The sequence below is a fragment of the Schistocerca piceifrons genome, chromosome 1 (genome assembly GCF_021461385.2).
Source record: "Schistocerca piceifrons isolate TAMUIC-IGC-003096 chromosome 1, iqSchPice1.1, whole genome shotgun sequence".
In the NCBI taxonomy this organism is placed as follows: domain Eukaryota; kingdom Metazoa; phylum Arthropoda; class Insecta; order Orthoptera; family Acrididae; genus Schistocerca; species Schistocerca piceifrons.
This window is the reverse complement of record NC_060138.1, coordinates 541,278,894-541,301,203: the sequence shown is the minus strand read 5'-3', so window position 1 is coordinate 541,301,203 and position 22,310 is coordinate 541,278,894. Positions and strand designations below refer to the sequence as shown.

Genomic DNA, 22,310 nt, shown 5'->3' with positions numbered 1-22,310 from the left:
CTGACAGATGGGAGAACAAAGACTAAAGCATCTGAAGAAGATGGATGGGTCAGTCATTGAAATATTGTGCATAAAATTGAAGCACTAACTTGGCAGAACACCCTGAAAGCACAAAATTCATCAATAATTTAACATTATCAATGATTGATATCAATATAAACTTATCACTTTCTTTCACAGACAATGGCTGAATTTTTTGGAACATGTTGTCACTGATGAAAAATCATGGACCCACACAGCAATGCTGGAATCTATGCTGTCAAGTCAAGGCAGTTCATCCAAACCAAAAATACTTAAGCTCATTCACCCTCAAAGGAAAATCATAACATTTGCTTTCTGATTCAAAAATGAGTGCTTTTGGGGGTTTTACTGGAACTTGGAACAAATATTAAACTGCAAGTCAACTGGCTAACACTTTTGAAGCTGCCATATATATTTGATAAAATCATTTCTAAAGCTCCTTGACAGCAATGCAAGTCTGCACACTGCTCTCCTCATAATAGAAGTGAAGCTTTAGGAGACTTTTTTTTTAATAATATCTCATTTGTATTAACTCTTCCTGTACTGCTGCTGAAATACTCTTACTTGTCACAATAGACGTGCAACTGCGTTGTATTTACCACTTATCTTTTATTTCGTTGCCTCAACTGCACATTTATTTTTTAAAATAACTAGCTTCAATCAATATTGATCAATTTGATATCTACATAGTTGCTTAAGCAACCTGTCAGTCATATCCATACTGAAATACACATCAGAATACTCACAGTATCTTCCTGTAATTACAGAAACGTCTCACACTTCATCAACTGGAGGGAGGAAAAAGGTTGACAACTTCCACAGAAAAGCTGACTATCTCAGAGTGGCAGAGTTTTATGTAGGGCATTTGACAAAGATTGTTTTATGATATCAAAGCTGTGATCTCTAAGGTTTTTTTGGTGTGACTTGTCAACAATGTGCATCCAGGAGTTCTACCACATTAGAGTATCCATTTGATGCACAATATTTGGATGACTGACCCAGCTATCTTCCTCAGGTCCTGAGAGTTTTGCTGTTATATGTACTCACAGCTTGGGCTTCACCGGGCTGCCTGCTTATTAGAGTCCAGACAGTGGGTACACATAACGGCAAAACTCACAGCATCTGTAGAAGACAGCTGGGTCAGTCATTGAAATATAGCGCATAAAATGGGAACAATAACTCAGCAGAACAGCTGGAATATCATCACTGATATCAAAGCTATCTGCATCAAATGAGTCATTATATAGGAGGAGACATAGTTGCTGACCAGTATCTATCTTTTGAAGGTGAATTATACACAAGCATATAGTGCTACTGATAGGCACACATAAAGAGACACATACTACCCCAGCTTTCAGAATTATTAGTTCCTTCCTCATGGAGAACAGGGAGATACATTGGAGAAGGTTGAAAGAAAGTGCAGGTCACTGAGACCTCAGGATGAAAGGGATCCGGCTTGTCATGACATCAACGGGAGGCAAAGAAAACTGAGGCATCAGAGAGAGAGAGAGAGAGAGAGAGAGAGAGAGAGAGAGAGAGAGAGAGAGAGAGAGAGAATGTAGGAGGTCAAAATAGTACACTGAAAACGATATGCCAGCTTCTTACCTGAGTTAAGAAAAGAAACACACAAAATTAAATTTTGTATGTAGTGATTGCCTCACAGCTCAAAACACAATTAAAAAAAAAAAATTAAAAAATAAAAATAAAAAGCAGTATGGCAGACAAGTGGTGAAAAGAAAAAGAAATCAATCCTACCTTGGAGTGAGATGCACAAGTTACTAGAAATAACTAGAAAGTTATAATGGAGTAAAAGTTCAGGGCCAACACTTGGTTGCTTTTAAGTGATAGCTAAAGATGAGAGCTAAACTCAAAATAAACACCAGGCTGCAAATGGAAATGAAAACTAAGTAAATGCAAAAATCTGTGGGGAGAAGATAGGCTGTGGGAGGAAGGTACACAAAAACTTAAAAAAAAAAGTAAAGGAGGAGTCACAAAGAGAATGATTATACAATAAGCAGAAGGAAAATGGGTGGAAAGAAGGGGGGAACCAAGGACAAAGACAAAGTGAATACAATCATTTAACAGGTGGATGGCAACATTTCTCCAGCATTTATGAGTCTTCTTTTTTTCCTATCTCACACGTCAGATTTCTACATTTGATTTCTCCTGTCTTTCTTTTGGCATGTACAAGAGAACTCTTAATTCTGAAGGCTTATCTTAATATTTTGTTGTTTCATCCTGCTGATGCCAAATCTTCATATTCTCTACACAAAAGTTAATGGACTGTTTGACATCACTCATTCTGTACAGCACTCAATGCGAACCTAACAGATACAAAAACAAGAATTGTATAGTAGCCAAGCAAACAAACTCATAGTCTAGGACACAGGTTCAGACTGGAGAAAGATGAGGAAGGAAATTAGCAATTTTTTACAATGGAAATATGTCATCATTTTCCTTACTTTATTTAGGGAAATCATGGGAAACCTAATTCTCTATGGCTGAGCAGGGAACTAAGTCTTGTGTCTTATTTACAGTTCCACCTTGCTTGGCAGACACACAAACACAGTGATCTGATTCTCCGTGTTGAAAGAATGTTTGTCTATCACGAACTCTCTCATATATAAACATAAGTTTGAAAGCTGTTTGACTTTCAGATTGTGCATCAGCTAACTGCCAAACACTTTTTCTGTTTGGTGAGTTTCAGTGTTTATGCAAACTATTGTTTGTATTCCACCCAAGGTTTTCCATCATCATATTATTCTTTTAAGTTACCTGTTCATGGAGGTAAAGGAGACGATCCAGCAAAATTATAGTTTCAATCACTGGAGCTAATACTGCACGGAGCATGAAGAATACTGAGAGCTTCTGTTGGTGTGACTGATGACTCTTATAAAGACTTTCTATTTCATTCAATGAAACCTAAAAAGAAAACTGTAATAAGTACATTTTTGTATACAATATGTTATTAAGTAAATGGGTGCAAAGTGAGTCAAAACTATCCTAGCAACTGTAAAGCATTAAAAAGTTACCTAAAATGCATTGGAAAAATATGAAACAGTGACAATTATAAACATGCTTTTCTGTTCGTATTGTTACATTAAATGTTGGTAGTAAATTGTATCTTCATTTTAAAAAGTGTTCATTTCAATTCATTAAAAAGCCACCAGTTATGAGTACTGACGTAATATTTGACATATGAATTCTTTAGCCCTTTAGTACTGTTCGATGCGTAAATGGGTAACTACATGAATATTGTGGAGACATCAGATGTTTGATAAAAACAATGCAATTGTCTGTGTACAAAACAAACAATTTATACTGAGTAATATTACTTTGTGATTTTACTTTGTGAAATCTAACATTGTGCCTACAGTCATTATATTCAAACCATTTTGTAATGATTAAAAATAATTAACGCGAAGAGAAAACATACCCTTGATATCAGTGCATCAGTGTAAACGGTATCGGAAGGGCTGTGGAAGGGGGGGGGGGGGGAGGGAGGGTCAGGAGAGAGCCATTTACAATCACACATGACTAATGAAGAACAAGTTAATTGTTTGCATTGGAAAAATTTCAGAAAAACAAGGGCTTAAAACATTTTAAAGCTGAGAAAACAGCTGAATCCTTATATATGTAAAAGATGTATATCACATTAATGATAGCTGATGTGTATATAATTCAACACAGTCGTGACCAAGCATATATTAATAACCCAAAAGGAAGTATTAATACCCATTCAAGTTGGACGCAAAAGGAACTGTTGCTTTATACAAAATGCTGTGTCAGCTTTACTGGAATGTGTTTTACAGAGAAGAGACAGTGAAATAAAATTTGAAGAGACTAATGTTTTAGGCAAGATAACACATTATTATATAGGCTTGTATAAAGAGGCATTAAAAATAATAATTTTATTAGAAAGGAAGGACAAGTTAAGCAAAATAAAATACTGATACTGATTTTGGGCAAACAAGAGTTGTAATGATTCATTATTTGCAATCGAGAATGATGTAACCCCCCCCCCCCCCTCTCTCTCTCTCTCTCTCTCTCTCTCTCTCTCTCTCTCTCTCTCTCTCTCTCTCACACACACACACACACACACACTCAGCATCTCATTATGATTTGTGATGCTCTATATACAGCTCATAATTACGATGTGAATTCGGGGCTCTTGAGCTTCCCACGCAGTCGCTACAGTCTCAGCTCTGGAGATGTCCCTCACAAATGTGGACAAAATGTTAGTGGATAGTTTGAAGTGTCAACAGTCTCTCAGCCCAGAAATTTAAAGTTTCCATACCTAAAACCCTAAAATTATAAAGCACTTGAGGGAAGATATGATGAATATTTCAAATTTGCTTTTTCAAGAGTAGGGACTTGAAAGTAAGTTACACTCATCATTCCACATTGAGACCATTGTGCAAATGTGGATCATAGTACATGTTCTGGACATCCAGCACAGACAGTTCTTTTATGGTATGGATAACAAGTACATCAAAGTGTGCAAGTGAAACTGCGCAGTGAATGGAAACATACTCCAAAGATGAACTGTGCGGCACAATAGGATTCTTGTGGGCAAAATGTCTACAATGCACACAGATTCACCACCAAATTCTGGTGGTATGTGGACCATACGAAACGTGGCAATGAACCTTAGTGGTATGGTGCCAACAATTTGACCGAGGTTGCCACAAAGTTAGGTGATAGTGATTGGGAAGGAAGGTGGTCAACACCGACCACAGATGACAATGTCTAGGCAATCTTTTAGGCACAATGAAGGAGCATCTAACGAGGAGGACATTCACTCAGCAATTCTAGAATGGCTCCTGATGAAGGAGCAGATTTGTAATGCTGATGAACTGAACAGTTGGTATGTAGTAAACAAGTAATACACAAAACTGATCCAAGTAACAAAATATGGCTTTGTTCATAAACCTCTGAACAATAACAGAAATAAGCCACTCGTGAATCCACCATTATAAGACACAAAACAACTGGTGTGAATGGTACAAGTCAATGACCATCGAGATGCATAGTCAGTACTGCACCACACGTACATATGCATGAGTCACTGGTGGACGGCACAGTGGATACCATATGCATCCTTCCCACAGGTAGTCTTTGGAGACCGGCCCCTACTATTACAGTTGGCAACTGACTCAAACACATATGTGAGGAGACACCGCACTCAACGCACTCATTCACGCACACACTACAAGTAGGATACAGCATGGCAGAATGTTCAGACCATTGTTAATAGAGACTTGGTGGCTCTTCTGAAAAATAGAGTTGTGTATCTGTGTCACTTTGAAGTGTGATGCGGTATTCAATAACAGTTACTTGCCCTGTTTAATAATGTGTAACATAATTTTTGAAGATCCCTCATATATATTTAGTTTCTTTTAATGATAATCACTGAAATGTATAGCAAGATATTTTACCAATGTGGATCTGTTCTGATTGGAATGAAATCTTACATCATAATCAGTTTCCTGAATATTATTCGACAAGTGTTTAGCCTGAAAATTTCTGGATACAATAACAACGATATGGACATGATAGACTGCTACTCACCACATAGAAGAGGCTTTGAATCCCAGACAGGCACAATGAAAATGACTACTAAAATTTAAGCTTTCGGATAAAGTCCTTCTTCTGAAATAGAAAACACACACATAAATTCACAACTCACACAGACATGGCCACTGTCTGCACACTGCAGCCCATTTGCAACGGCATCTGATGCGAGCAACAATCTACTGAAGTGGGTGGTGGGGGTAAAAAGGAGCATGGGACAGAGAATGGGAGGGATAGCAGGCAGGGGTTTAGGGATGATGCCATGCTGGCTGTAGGATAGGACAGGGCCGCTGGCTGCAATGCCGGGAGCCAGTGCGGGGTGGGGGTGGGGGGAAAAGGAGAAGTAGAGAATCGGGTAAAGACTAGTAGGAGTGCTGGGGGATAAAAGGAGTCTGTTGCTGGAGTGGGAGCAGGGAACAGAGTAGTTGTGTGGAGGACAGGAACTAGTGAAGGTGGAGGCTAGGGGTCACAAGAATGAAGAATATGTTGTAAGGAGAGTTTCCACCTGTGCAATTCAGAAAAGCTGGTGTTGGTAGGAACACTCCAGATGGCACAGGCTATGAAGCACATCATGTTGGGCAGCATGTTATGCAGCTGTGTGGTCCAGCTGTTTCTTGGCCACAGTTTGATGCCCATTCATGCGCACAGATAGATTGTTAACTGTCAAGCCTACATAGAAAGTGGTGCCCTGGTTAGAGCTTAGTTTGTAGATCATGTGGCTGCTTTCACACTTCTGATGGGTTAGATGATGCCTATTACAGGACTGGAATATGTGGTAGTGGGAGGATATGTGGGACAGATTTTCCATTTAGGTCTATTGCAGGGATATGAGCCTTGAGATGAGAGGTTGGGAGCAAGGGTGGTGTAGGGATGGACAAGGACATTGTGTCGGTTTGGTGGGTGGCAAAATACCACTGTGAGAGGGGTGAGGAGGATCAAAGGGAGGACATTCCTCATTTTAGGGCACAACAAGACATAGTTGAAAGCCTGGTAGAGAACGCAATTCTGTTGCTCCAGTCAAGGGTGATGACGAGTCATGAGAGGAGTGCTCCTTTGCAGCCAGACAGTGGGTATGTGGGAGGTGGTAGGTGACTGAAGGGGCAAGGCATGGGAGATGCACTTCTGGACAAGGTTGGGAGGGTAATTTTGGTCTGTGCGGCCTCAATGAGACCCTTGACATATTTGGAAAGGGACTACTCACTGCTGCAGGTGTGACAACCTGGGGTGGCTAAGCTGTATGGAAAGAACATCTTGGTGTGGAATGTGTGGCAGCTGCTGAAGTAGAGGTGTTGGTGTCAGTTGGTTGGTTTGTTGTGGACAGATGCAGCTATCCTTGAGGTGTAGGTCAACATCAAGGTAGGTGGCTTTTTGGGTTGAGGAAACCAGGTGAAGTGAATAAGAGAGAAGGTGTTGAGGTTATGGAGTAATGAGAACAGTGTCCTCAACCTTGATCCAGATCATGAAGATGTCGCCACTAAATGTAAACCAGGTGAGGGGCTTGGGATTCTGCATCGTTAGGAAGTATTCCTCTAAATGGCCCATGTGTAGGTTGGCAAATTATGGTGTCATGTGGATGCCCATTTTAGGTGACATTGTTATGGGTGAGAATATATCTGGTCAATGTGGCAGGAAGAAGGTTGTAGGTTTGTAGTTAGTCGGGCACTGGGAAAGGTTGGTAAAGGAACAGGAACTGCAGGCAGTCAATGGAGGAAATGGTGTCTTCTGTCAGGAGAGTAGGATATGGGTAACAGACTGAAGGTGTTGGTCCATGAGACCATATACTCTCTGTGTGGCAGCAAGTAACTGGCTGCAAAGGGGTGCCCTGGGTGGTTGGGTTTACAGACTTTAGGAAGCATTTAGAGGGTAGAAGTGTGGGGAGTGGTGGGCATAAGGGGTGATGAGAGGGAGGGAGGGAGGGAGGGAGGGAGGGAGGGAGGGAGGGGAGTGAGTGAGAGAGAGGGAGGCAGTGGGAGGGAGGGAGGGAGGGAGGGAGGGAGGGAGGGAGAGGGTGGAGGAAGGGAGGGGGAGGGGGGAGACGTAGAGGGAGAGGGTGGAGGAAGGGAGGGGGAGGGGGGAGACGTAGAGGGAGAGAAAGAGGGAGAGGGAGAGGGAGAGGGAGAGGGAGAGAGAGAGAGAGAGAGAGAGAGAGAGAGAGGGAGAGAGGGAGGGAGGGAGGGAGGGAGGGAGGGAGGGAGGGAGGGAGGGAGGGAGGGGGGAGAGGTACAGGGAGGAGGAGAGAGAGAGAGAGAGAGAGAGAGAGAGAGAGAGAGAGATCAGGGGAGAAATTCTGGAATGGACTTCAGGATTTGAGGACGGACTGGAGATCCTGCTAGATTAGATTGGTATCAGTTTTTAACAGGTGGATTGCTGCTCTTTCTGCAGATGTTAGGTTGGCGTCCATGTTGTCAGATTTGGGGGGGGATGATGGTGAGGCAAAGTTTGAAGCTAGGAAATTCTCACTACGGATAGGACAACTTCTACGTACTGGCACAGATGAAAAGAGCAAGGATCCACAGTGAAAGATAAAAAAATACATAGAAATACAAAAATCACAAAAAGGATAAAAATGGATGAAGAATAGGAAAAAGGTGACATCTAAGAGAAAAGACCTTTAGTAAAAGGTGAAAACAAACTAAAATCAATGTGAAAACATAATGAGATCAATAAGGAAAATAAATAAAAAGATGATACAGTGGAACGTAGATTGGCGGGTGGATATGTGTGAAGGGAGGCAACAGGTGTAACTTCATTAGGTGAAGTCAGTATGTGTGTGCTGGAATAATGGAAGAGAGAGGATAGGGAGAGGTGAGCAGGTTGTTAGGTACAGGGTTCATATGAAGTATACGTTGCACAGGATGGTATAGAAAACCACGTGAGGGTGAGGGAGAATGTGTGATCAATTTGAAATCCATAAAATAATTACATCGGTGGTAAGAATGTGGGATAAGCTGTAGCTACAGTCCAGGAAGTAACATAACTGTGTGTTGTATGCAGGTGAGGCCGTTGATACAGGGTGGCTCAGAAGTCAACAACAAAACACAGGAAAGAAGAGACAGAAAGATCAGACATTGAGTAAAGTAATGTGTTAGAGAACAGTAACAAGGAAAAACAGCAATGGGTTGGGATGAAGGGAGAGCTGTTAGGCAAAATCATACTATGGGAAGACATCAACCATTTCCTCCACCAACTCTCCATAGTTCCTGTTCCTTAATTATCCAGCACTCTGCTCATTACTGGCACTGCCACTTACATCTACACTAACATCCCCACTGCCCATGGGCTTGACACTACTGAACACTACTTGTTCCAAAGCCTGACTGACTACAAACCTATAAACTCTTTCCCAGTTGCTATGACCAACTATATCCCCATCTACAATTACTTCTCCTTTGAAGGCACCACTTACAAACATATACATGGTATAGCAATGGGCACCTGCATGGCAACCCATTCATCTGTCATTTGGAGGAATACTTCCTATCCACCCAGAATTCCAAACCCTTCACCTGAGTCAGATTTATTGATAAAATCATTGTGATATGGACCAAGGGTGCAGAGACCGTATCCACTTTACTGCAGAACCTTAACATCTTCTTCCTCCTTCTATTTCAATTGGTCCTCTTCAAATCAACAAGCCACCTTCTCTGATGTCGACCTCAACCTCAAGGATGGCTACATCAGTACCTCTGTAGCAGTGAGCAGTCCCTCTCCAAATATGCCAAGGGTGTCACTGACACCTCCAAGGTCAAAATACCCTCCCAACCTTGTCCAGAAATAGATATCCCATGTCTTTTGTCTCCAGTCACCTGCCACCTCTCACATACCTACTGTCCGAACAGAAAGCAACACTCTTTTCATGGCTCAGTGTCACCCAAAATTGGAGCAACAGAATCACATTTTCCATCGGGGCTTCAACTACATCTCATCATACCCTAAAATGAGGAATATCCTCCCTTCTACACCCTACACCCCTCTCACAGTGGTATTTTGCCACCCACCAAACCTACATATCCTCATCCATCTGTACTCTGCCCCTGCTCTCCTCAAGGCTCATATCTCTGCAACAGACCTAGATGCAAAACCTATCCCATACATTCTCCCACTACCACCTACGTCAGTCCTGTCACAGGCACCCCATACCTCATCAAAGCAGGGCTAGCCGTGAAAGCACCCATGTGATCTACAAACTCAGCTGCAATCAATGTGCCATTTTCTACAAGGCCATGACAGCTAACAAACTGTCTCTCCACGTAAATGGCTGCTGCCAGTGTGTGGCCAAGAAACAGCTGGACCACTCAGTGGCAGAACATGCTGCTCAGCACAATATGCTTCCTTATAATGACTGCTTCACAGCCTGCACCATCTATATTCTTCCTACCAACACTAGCTTTTCTGAACTGCACAGGTGGGAACTCTCTCTACAAACACATCCAGCTCAGCATCTTCCTTCAGCCCCGGCCTGATATCCTTCCCACTGTCCTTTTGCTGCTCATGTCAGACTCAGTTGCAGTCAGGCTCCAGCAACCAGTCAGTGGCCATTTGTGTATGAGTTATGAATGTGAGTGTGTGTGTGTGTGTGTGTGTGTGTGTGTGTGTGTGTGTTTTCTATTTCAGAAAGACTTTGTCCAAAAGCTTTATATTTTAGCAATCTTCTTCATTGCGCCTGTCGGCGACTAAATGTCTCCTCTATATGGAGAGTAGGTATCTATCCATCCCATATTATTGTTCGTTGTTAGTATGTATACTATCTCATTCACTTTCCTTTATGTCTTTACTTTAACAAGTCATTAGGTTTCACTGTGAAAATCAGCCATAAGAATGGGCTGTGTTAACTCACTGGTAGAACTTAAGTAACATATACAATTACTTTCTGAAAGCTTCAACACTGCTTCACGAGTTTTGCATCCCACAGTATGTTCTTGAAGAACCAATAAAAAGTACTGGCCTGCAGAACAATATCCTTGTTGTATATGGTACGTGAGAAAATGCATTTCTTTGTTTTTAGATTCCTAGTGAAACTATTTTATGATAAAGATTCACACCAGATGTATGGCTTGATTAAATGTAAAGTAGTTACCCTCTCTGCAGTACTAATTTTCTGAAAATAAAATAAAATAAAATAAAAACAGAACCAGATGAGGAGAGGATCAGAGTTAGTAAATTGGATCAATATGATTAAAAATTGAGTTCTGGGATAAATGATCAAGGACTATGGAAAGTACTGACCCTAGTGCTGTTAAAGCATCTTTTGATATGTTTTAAGAGCACATCTAAAAATCTAAATCTTTATAGGCATTTAAATCCTACTCTGATCACTTACAATCCAAATATTTTAAACACTGCTTCACTCACTCTATCAAAAATAATCATAGCTCGTAGATAAATAAAATCAGAATGTTTCCACCAAATGAAAAAATTAGCTTGCAGGTCTTCAAAGCTAAAGATTTGACATTGCTACAGCAAATGGGTTGTCCACAAGGTGTGGTGTTAGGAGTAATGCATGGTGATGTCCAAGTTCCAGTTGAATTATAGCCTCCAGCCAGTGATAGTAATTTAGTATTAAGAGTATTGAAAAATTCCACAACCTTCTAATTAGTAAAATTTTGTAATATTCAAGATCATTTTATGTTTATGATTATACAGGGTGTTTCAAAAATGACCGGTATATTTGAAACGGCAATAAAAACTAAACGAGCAGCGATAGAAATACACCCGTTTGTTGCAATATGCTTGGGACAACAGTACATTTTCAGGCGGACAAAACTTTCGAAATTACAGTAGTTACAATTTTCAACAACAGATGGCGCTGCAAGTGATGTGAAAGATATAGAAGACAACACAGTGTGTGGGTGCGCCATTCTGTACGTCGTCTTTCTGCTGTAAGCGTGTGCTGTTCACAACGTGCAAGGTTTGCTGTAGACAACATGGTTTATTCCTTAGAACAGAGGATTTTTCTGGTGTTTGGAATTCCACCGCCTAGAACACAGTGTTGTTGCAACAAGACGAAGTTTTCAACGGAGGTTTAATGTAACCAAAGGACCAAAAAGCGATACAATAAAGGATCTGTTTGAAAAATTTCAACGGACTGGTGAACGTGACGGATGAACGTGCTGGAAAGGTAGGGCGACCGCGTACGGCAACCACAGAGGGCAACGCGCAGCTAGTGCAGCAGGTGATCCAACAGCGGCCTCGGGTTTCCGTTCGCCGTGTTGCAGCTGCGGTCCCAAATGACGCCAACGTCCACGTATCGTCTCATGCGCCAGAGTTTTACACCTCTATCCATACAAAATTCAAACGCGGCAACCCCTCAGCGCCACTACCATTGCTGCACGAGAGACATTCGCTAACGATATAGTGCACAGGATTGATGACGGCGATATGCATGTGGGCAGCATTTGGTTTACTGACGAAGCTTATTTTTACCTGGACGGCTTCGTCAATAACACAACTGGCGCATATGGGGAACCGAAAAGCCCCATGTTGCAGTCCCATCGTCCCTGCATCCTCAAAAAGTACTGGTCTGGGCGCCATTTCTTCCAAAGGAAATCATTGGCACATTTTTCAGATCCAGAAACGATTACTGCATCACGCTATCTGGACATTCTTCGTGAATTTTTGGCGGTACAAACTGCCTTAGACGACACTGCGAACACATCGTGGTTTATGCAAGATGGTGCCCGGCCACATCGCACGGCCGACGTCTTTAATTTCCTGAATGAATATTTCGATGATCGTGTGATTGCTTTGGGCTATCCGAAACACACAGGAGGCGGCGTGGATTGGCTTCCCTATTCGCCAGACATGAACCCCTGTGACTTCTTTCTGTGGGGACACTTGAAAGACCAGGTGTACCGCCAGCATCCAGAAACAATTGAACAGCTGAAGCAGTACATCTCATCTGCATGTGAAGCCATTGCGCCATACACGTTGTCAAAGGTTTCGGGTAATTTCATTCAGAGACTACGCCATATTATTGCTACGCATGGTGGATATGTGGAAAATATTGTACTATAGAGTTTCCCAGACCGCAGCGCCATCTGTTGTTGAAAATTGTAACTACTGTAATTTCGAAAGTTTGTCCGCCTGAAAATGTACTGTTGTCCCAAGCATATTGCAACAAACGGTGTATTTCTATCGCTGCTCGTTTAGTTTTTATTGCCGTTTCAAATATACCGGTCATTTTTGAAAACACCCTGTAAGTGTTCCCCACTTATGATGCAGTTAAGCTCCATTCACATTATGGGTTATTTTTGTGTGATAAAAGACACTTTCAGTATTAAGTGTTCATTCTCAGTGACAACCCTGCTCTACGATTTGGTATGCAATAGTTGTCATATACAGTACACTATGGTTTGTTTTATGTTGGCAAGCAACCTTGCCACATGTGTCTTTACCCTGTGGAAGACCCAGGTGCAAATTCTGTCTGGTACACTCACCCCAGCACATTCCTACTCCATAAAAAATATTAACTCTGCTGTAGTTTCTGCACAGCATTTTTATGTGGGCATAACCATCAACCCCACCATCGAACTTGGCTTACTGCAAAGTTGACCAACAAGTGACATAACACACTTTTGAAACGAGGAACCATGCTCGATTTCATTGGTTGTTTCAAAATATGTGCTATAAAGATTCTTTCTCCAAACATCAAATTCTATTAATTATGTAGGCTGGAACTGTCACCGCAATTGATACTTTTATCCCATACTCCTCCTGGTCTCAATCTCCACTAGCCCCTACACCATGGTCCTAACTTCTCTCATCACGCACTACCATCATCCATTCTGCAGTCTCCTCCTTCCTCAGTTCTATCTCAGCTTCCCAATCCATTCTTTCACACTATTATGTGCTTTACAAATTCCTATCCCACGTGCCCAGTCAACAACCAGACTTCAACCCTCCCTCCTGCTCCCTCCCTACTTCCTTTCTCCCCTAGCCCATTCCATCCTTCACTCTAGTCTAGCTGCAGTTCCAACAGATTTTAGACAGATGGGACAATACAGCCATGCAGAGGTTTTTTGTTGCAGTGTTTACTGCATGCTTCTGAAGAAAAATTCATACAAAAGCTACTAATGTTCTCACACTTTTCTAAGTGTCTACTGATGACTTGCCACCTCAATTATTTGGTATGTTGTTACCTTTACTCCTTAAATTATTTATATTTCACTTAACATTTGTCTACATAGTACAGTAGGCATAGTGTAAACATGAAAATACATACTAACCTCAGACGCTACTCCTAGTTTTGTCAATGCTTTGGACACATACTCTGGAAAGCTATTACATTTCGCTGCTAAACGGCCCACTTGCCCTTCTGGCAGATTGTGTCTGCATTTTTCCACCAACAGTACTTGTAAGAGAGAGCGATACCACAAAGGCTCAACTGGTACCTGAAAGCAACGTAGGCATTACTCTTTAAATGTACTGTTCATATTATAAATAATTAAATTTTGTTATCCCCAGTAAAGATTTGGTAAATAATAGTTGAAATACCTATTATCTGAAATGTACACAATGGGATAAAATATATACAAAAAAAGTAAATAATGCAGCCTGTAAAGAGTGCAGCTGCCCATGGTCAGCGGTAATATGTGTCTGGGAAAAAAGGGGGTACTGTCCTACCAGTAGACTTCAATGCTTGCCCTGCTGGGGCATGTTTTCATTGTTTGACATGTAAGTTCTCCAATTTTCTTTCATTATATTTTGTAGTTATTTATTTCTGTGTTGCTATGCTGTTTTGTTACATAACTATCCCTCATTTGCAAAGAAAACTGCTCGACTGAGTCACTGCTGATTTAGTAGTCTGCCTCGATATTATTCAACAGGGGCTATTATATTAGACACTATAAGACATTTCTACTTACTGGACAAGAGAGTCCTACTGCGCCAAAGCAAACATGTTGGTTGGGTAGGGTTAAGAGAGTGTAAATCATGGGCCCTCAGCCAAGAGGTAACTCACCTGGAGCTCATGACAACTGTCAAAAATTTGATTGGATTATGGAAGTATGAAGGATGGGTAAAACTAAGACACTGAAAGCAATATTGATGCCAGAGCTGAGTGATAACTGGACAAGTCAAAGCATGTGAGTCAGGCTGGTACAGAGGTGAGAGCAGACAAGGGATATACCAGGGCTCATCTGTGGGAAGAGAACCTCCACCTGCATCTGACCCCCCTCCCCCCCCCCCCCCCCCAGTCCGATTATGGGCAAAGACAGTTATTGAGTAAAGAAGCCATCTAGCATGGAGATTGGTATCAGTAAAAGTAAGAAGGCTAAAAATATAATGGAATCTTTTGGGCCAGCAACAATGAAACAAGATGAGAGAAATAATTAGGTCCTGCACAGTGCTGCATGCACCAAGGACTATCCTGTCTACAGTTGTCCCACCCCTGATTCATTATAGTCAAAGTGTTAAAAGAGGGGAACAACGCCCCTTATTCACTGGTTCATTGGAGTGCTATCCATAAAACAAAAAATAGGGTGAGGCTAACTGCTACCTAAAAACAATTAAAACAGAGTGGAAGAGGGATGACTGAGGCAGCTGGCAAAGGAGGTACGGTCAAGAGCAGGAAATGCCCCAACACCAACCACCCTACTCTGCCTCAACAGCAATTTAAAAGGTTATATCTGAAATAACAATGACTTTCACAGAGAAAATAGAAAATCAGTTCAACTGTCCATGAGTCGTCCACCAGCACTGAGGCAAATAATCTAGAAGACCAAGCTTAGCCTGGAGAGTCAGAAGGAGGGTTCATCCTATCCTGATGCGAGCAACTGTCTGCAAAGCTGGGGAATCACAACATGGGTGTAGCTCATTACATAAAACAATGAGTTATTCTGGTATGACCGATACCGTTTCTCCTGGATTCCTTCGCCTTGGGAAATACAGAAACATCTGATACTGGCTCTCAGCTTCAACCAGTGACGTCATCAAGATGGCACACAAGTCAGATCACTTCTATCAAACATGGCAACCGTAACATCAAAGCCTTACAGACTTTTGTGTGAGGAGAAACAAAACTAATGATATTCTAACCTAACATGTGCAGAAAAACAAAAAAAATATATAAAAATCAATCATGCCAACATTCTACATCTACATGACTACTCTGCAATTCACATTTAAGTGCTTGGCAGAGGGTTCATCGAACCACAATCATACTATCTCTCTACCATTCCACTCCCGAACAGCGCGCGGGAGAAACGAACACCTAAACCTTTCTGTTCAAGCTCTGATTTCTCTTATTTTATTTTGATGATCAGTCCTACCTATGTAGGTTGGGCTCAACAAAATATTTTCGTATTCGGAAGAGAAAGTTGGTGACTGAAATTTCGTAAATAGATCTCACCACGATGAAAAACGTCTTTGCTTTAATGACTTCCATCCCAACTCGCGTATCATATCTGGCACACTCTCTCCCCTATTACAAACGAGCTGTCCTTTTTTGCACCCTTTCGATGTCCTTTGTCAATCCCACCTGGTAAGGATCCCACACCGCACAGCAATATTCTAACAGAGGACGAACGAGTGTAGTGAAAGCTGTCTCTTTAGTGGACTTGTTGCATCTTCTAAGTGTCCTGCCAATGAAATGCAACCTTTGGCTCACCTTCCCCACAATATTATCTATGTGGTCTTTCCAACTTAAGTTGTTTGCAATTTTAACACTCAGGTACTTAATTGAATTGACAGCCTTGAGAATTGTACTATTTATCGAGTAATCGAATTCCAACGGATTTCTTTTGGAACTCATGTGGATCACCTCACACTTTTCGTTATTTAGCGTCAACTGCCACCTGCCACACCATACAACAATCTTTTCTAAATCGCTTTGCAACTGATACTGGTCTTTGGATGACCTTACTAGACGGTAAATTACAGCATCATCTGCGAACAACCTAAGAGAACTGCTCAGATTGTCACCCAGGTCATTTATATAAATCAGGAACAGCAGAGATACCAGGATGCTTCCCTGGGGAACACCTGATATCACTTCAGTTTTACTCGATGATTTGCCGTCTATTACTACGAACTGCGACCTTCCTGACAGGAAATCACGAATCCAGTCGCACAACTGAGACAATGCCCCATAGGCCCACAGCTTGATTAGAAGTTGCTTGTGAGGAACGGTGTCAAAAGCTTTCTGGAAATCTAGAAATACGGAATCAACTTGAGAGCCCTGTCGATAGCGGCCATTACTTCGTGCGAATAAAGAGCTAGCTGCGTTGCACAAGAATGATGTTTTCTGAAACCATGCTGATTATGTATCAATAGATCGTTCCCTTCGAGGTGATTCATAATGTTTGAATACAGTATATGCTCCAAAACCCTACTGCAAACCGACGTCAATGATATAGGTCTGTAGTTCGATGGATTACTCCTACTACCCTTCGTAAACACTGGTGCGACCTTCGCAATTTTCCAATCTGTAGGTACAGATCTATCGGTGAGCGAGCAGTTGTATATGATTGCTAAGTAGGGAGCTATTGTATCAGTGTAATCTGAAAGGAACCTAATCGGTATACAATCTGGACCTGAAGACTTGCCCGTATCAAGCAATTTGAGTTTCTTCGCAACCCCTAAGGTATCTACTTCCAAGAAACACATGCTAGCAGCTGTTCGTGTTTCAAATTCTGGAATATTCCATTTGTCTTCCCTGGTGAAGGAATTTCGGAAAACTGCATTCAATAACTCCGCTTTAGCGGCACAGTCGTCGGTAACAGTACCACCGGCACTGCGCAGCGAAGGTATTGACTGTGTCTTGCCGCTTGTGTACTTTACATACGACCAGAATTTCTTTGGATTTTCTACCAAATTTCGAGACAATGTTTCGTTGTGGAACCTATTAAAGACATGTCGCATTGAAGTCCGTGCCAAATTTCGTGCGTCTGTAAATTTTAGCCAATCTTCGGGATTTCGTGTTCTTCTGAACTTCGCATGCTCTTTCCGTTGCCTCTGCAACAGCGTTCGGACCTATTTTGTGTACCATGGGGGATCAGTTCCATCTCTTACCAATTTATAAGGCATGAATCTCTCAATTGCTGTTGCTACTATATCTTTGAATTTGAGCCACATCTCGTCTACATTTGCATAGTCAGTTTGGAAGGAATGGAGATTTTCTCTTAGGAAGGCTTCTAGTGACACTTTATCCGCTTTTTTAAATAAAATTATTTTGCATTTGTTTCTGGTGGATTTGGAAGAAACGGTATTGAGCCTAGCTACAACGACCTTGTGATCACTAATCCCTGTATCAGTCATGACGCTCTCTATCAGCGCTGGATTGTTTGTGGCTAAGAGGTCAAGTGTGTTTTCACAACCATTTACAATTCACGTGGGTTCGTGGACTAACTGCTCGAAATAATTTTCGGAGAAAGCATTTAGGACAATCTCGGAAGATGTTTTCTGCCTACCACCGGTTTTGAACAAGTATTTTTGCCAACATATCGAGGGAAGGTTGAAGTCCCCACCAACTATAACCATATGAGTGGGGTATTTATTTGTTACGAGACTCAAATTTTCTCTGAACTGTTCAGCAACTATATCATTGGAATCTGGGGGTCGGTAGAAGGAGCCAATTATTAACTTAATTCGGCTGTTAAGTATAACCTCCACCCATACCATTTCGCACAGAGTATCTACTTCGACTTCACTACAAGATAAACCACTACTGACAGACACAAACACTCCACCACCAATTCTGCCTAATCTATCTTTCCTGAACACCGTCTGAGACTTCGTAAAAATTTCTGCAGAACTTATTTCAGGCTTTAGTCAGGGTTCTGTACCTATAACGATTTCAGCTTCTGTGCTTTCTATTAGCGCTTAAAGCTCAGGGACTTTCCCAGCACAACTACAACAATTTACAACCACAATTCCGACTGTTCCTTGATCCAAGCACGTCCTGTATTTGCCATGCACCCTTTCAGATTGCATCCCACCCCGTACTTTCTCGAGGCCTTCTAATTACATAAACCCCCCAAAAAACCACACAATTCAATATTGTCACCTTCAATTAACTTTTTTACAGAAATGGAACTTTATGATATCAATGAATGAGTATATCTACAAAACATGATATGGAAAAAGTCACTACTCATTGCAGATTCATGCATCAAAAACTTAAATTGATCTATGTAACTAGAACAATAAAATAGAATTAACACAAATTAAATTATAAACTCCTCTTAAATAAAGAAGAATAAAACAAAATCAGGCACCAACTTTAGTGAACTTCATGTACTTGCCACACATGTGGCACTGTACAAATTCAGTCAGTAAGCTATTCAGTTGCATAAACTTAATGGTGCTCATCATATCATAACTCATTGTGATATTTGATGATCAACTCTTGAATTTCTTTGGCATATTCACAACCATTATTATCAATTCCAAACCACTATAACACTGTTCTTACCACTACCTACCCGCAATTGCAATTACTCACTAATAACAACATAATGAACAAGTTTCGAAACATTGAAATTCAACATTACGGAATGCCACCACACACTGCTAAATGCCCTCTTCAAATACAGTACCCATCCATGATGCCACATAATACAACATCACTGCATCATGCATCAAAGCAGAGGCCTGGAACCGTATGTTTGGGTTGACCCTCTCCTTGATAGTGCGGAGTTTATTACAAGAGGCAAGTAGTCCCCAGATGTTGCTCCATCTCTGAGTGAGGAGAGGTTTTTTTAGCATCTGCAAATCTTCATCCGTGATCATCAAAGCAAATGCTGGGTGAGTAATTGTTATACTGCTTTTGGCAGTTCATTCCCTATGATATTCACATAGCCTGAGACCCAGAGAAAGACAACTGAGCAGGCAGGACAACTAACATTAGAGAGGGGCCCATGAATAGCAGATATCACAGGGTGATAAGAGTCTCAATAGCCTTGAGACTGCTCACTGAATTCCAACAAATTAAAATGCAGTGAGGGAGGTCTGTTGGATTAAATACAGGACTCTGTTAATGTCTATCAGCTCTGTCGTAAAAACACTAAATGTTCCAGCAACAAATGTTATTCCTGACTCTCAGGTGGTGTAAAAGCAGATCCTGTTCTGCCCAAGGTTTTAGAGCCATCAATGTAAATACAGACAGCGAAATGTCATGGGAGTAACTGAAATTTACTTTAGGTCCCCTGAAATGGGGGAAGGTGGGGATGCGAAAAACATGGGGAACACATTCTAGGGAGATTATGTAGGCCCATTAGAGGGCCTCAGGCACATTATAATTGGTAATCCTAACCAAGGATGGGTGTCAGGATGTTGATGCCCCTTGTATACAAAAAGCATTTATTAAGTTGGATGATTAGTATTTTGTCAAATGGTGATTGCATCAGTGAATAAGAGTTGGTACCATCAGAAATGAAGAGAAGATCTCTACTTTGGCAAGGAGATTGTCTGTGTGACTAGTCCAGAAGGTGCAAGTGGCCAGTCTTACTCCATGATAATGAACTGGGTCTAATAGCTTCAAAGTTGATAGTATAGCTGAACCCTAAACTTATGAATCATAATCCAGCTGGGACAGGACAAGGGCCCAGTAAAAATGGAGGAGAGGTGTGCGATCTACACTACAAGAGGCATGGGCAAGGAAGCAGACAGCATTAAGCTTTCACATGCAGCAAGCCTTTAGTTGATGAATACTTGACAGACATCAGCTTTTTATCAATGAGGAATCCCAAATTTTGGGACAGTGCTCTGAAGTCCAATCCAAGGAGAGTTCTGGATCAGGATGGACCATGGCACAGTGACAGAAATGCATGACTTGTGCTTTTGTGGGAGAGAATTGGCAGCTGTGAGAAAGGATTCAAGTAGTAGCTCTTTGGATGGCACTTTAGAGCTGGCATTCAGCTAAGGCTAGAGACTGAGAGCATACCAAATGCAAATGTCATCAACATAGAGCACAGGGGTGACAAGTGGTCCAACAGACGCTACTGGTACATTGATAGCTATCAACACTCCGAGATGAACAAGCACGCACATAGTATGCTAGCATATCGAAGATATATATTGTAGCAACTGGCAGCAAATGAATGTATATATATGTATATATACACTACTGGCCATTATAATTGCAACACCATGAAGATGACATTGCTACAGATGCAAAATTTAACCGACAGGAAGAAGATGCTGCGGTATGCAAATGATTAGCTTTTCAGAGCATTCACACAAGGTTGGCGCCAGTGGCGACACCTATTATGTGCTGACATGAGGAACATTTCCAACCGATTTCTCATACACAAACAGCAGCTGACTGGGCTTTGTCTGGTGAAATGTTCTTGTGATGCCTCGTGTAAGGAGGAGGAATGCGTACCATCACGTTTTCGACTTTCCATAAAGGCCGGATTGTAGCCTATCACGATTGTGGTTTATCGTATCACAACACTGCTGCTCGTGTTGGTTGAGATCCAATGACTGTTAGCAAAATATGGAATCGGTGGGCTCAGGAGGGTAAAACAGAACGTCGTGCTGGATTCCTAACGGCCTCGTATCACTAGCAGTCGAGTTCTTATCCGCATGGCTGTAACGGATCGTGCAGCCACGTCTCAATCCCTATATATAATAAAAGATGGGAGTACATCTCCCCTCACTGCCATGGTCCCCCCCCCCCCCCCCCAAGATGTCAGTATCTGTTGGTAGATCAGTATCTGGATGACTTGGGATGGGTCATTTACCATGACCCAATAGGTTTCTTTTTTGCTGTTGTGTAATATTTATTATAATTTTTTTTTATTTTCTCAAAGAAAGGACAGGTACTTTATTTCAGTTTCTATAGTAATGTGTTACAATCGCCTAAGACTTTAATCTTGGCACAATTCAGTGTACCTTTAACCCATAGGGACAGAGACTCTGATTCATTTACTTTACGACGATTCCTTGCCCTAAGAACCAATGGCATCATACACATATAGTAAGATGAACCATGATCTCTGTTATACGCTTCACATATCTGAAACGTACAATAAGCAATAACTTCACAGCTGTTAAAAGTCTCCAGACCCGATACAATCTCCACTTTACCACCACGAACTAGAGCCACAGTTACCCATTCATTACCATGCGCACTAGTATCATCCGGAGTCCATGAAAAACATTTGCACCACCCATGAGCTGCTGCTTATTGAAATGACCAGCCAAGTCAATCTCTATTGCTCTCAGTGATTTATACACAGGAGCACTGCACCACCATCGGCGACGAGAAACATGTCGCAAGGGCATTGCAGAGGCACATTAACACACAGTCAACGTAGCAAGCCAACACCCAGTGAATGCCCAGAGCATAGTTTCCACATTCCTCGATGTTCGCAGAGCGAATGATGCTCCATGCTGCAGTGTAGAGCGCTCCTGGCAGACCAGAAGTGACAAGCTTATCGCTCCCCCTCCACCGAGCCACAGGCACTCACAACGCCTTATGCTGACGCCACACGCTCCTGGATGGGAGTTATAGCGCAACCGGGGCCTAGTAAAACTAGAGGCCCCGGCCCCCCAGGCGGCCAAGAACGCACGCCAGAGACTAAGTCTCACTCAAGGTCACGCTGAGAGAGCACACCAGACACTAAGACAAACAGTAAGATGAATCACGATCTCTGTTATACACTTCACATATCTGAAATGCACAATAAGCAATTACTTCATGGCTGTTAAAAGTCTCCAGCCCCGATACAGTCTCCACTTTACCACCATGAACTAGAGAGACAGTTACCCAA

General features: G+C 41.8%; 1 protein-coding gene across 1 annotated transcript in view; it reads right to left on the bottom strand.

Moving 5' to 3' along the window:
- LOC124799548 (probable methyltransferase-like protein 25) overlaps nucleotides 1-22,310 on the bottom strand; it is a 78,143-nt gene that overhangs the window by 5,776 nt on the left and 50,057 nt on the right. The window contains exons 3-4 of the mRNA XM_047262931.1: nucleotides 13,821-13,985; nucleotides 2,797-2,943 (exon numbers count right to left, since the gene is read on the bottom strand). Of these exons, the coding sequence (XP_047118887.1) occupies nucleotides 2,797-2,943; nucleotides 13,821-13,985 (312 nt within the window). The remainder of the gene's footprint in view (nucleotides 1-2,796; nucleotides 2,944-13,820; nucleotides 13,986-22,310) is intronic.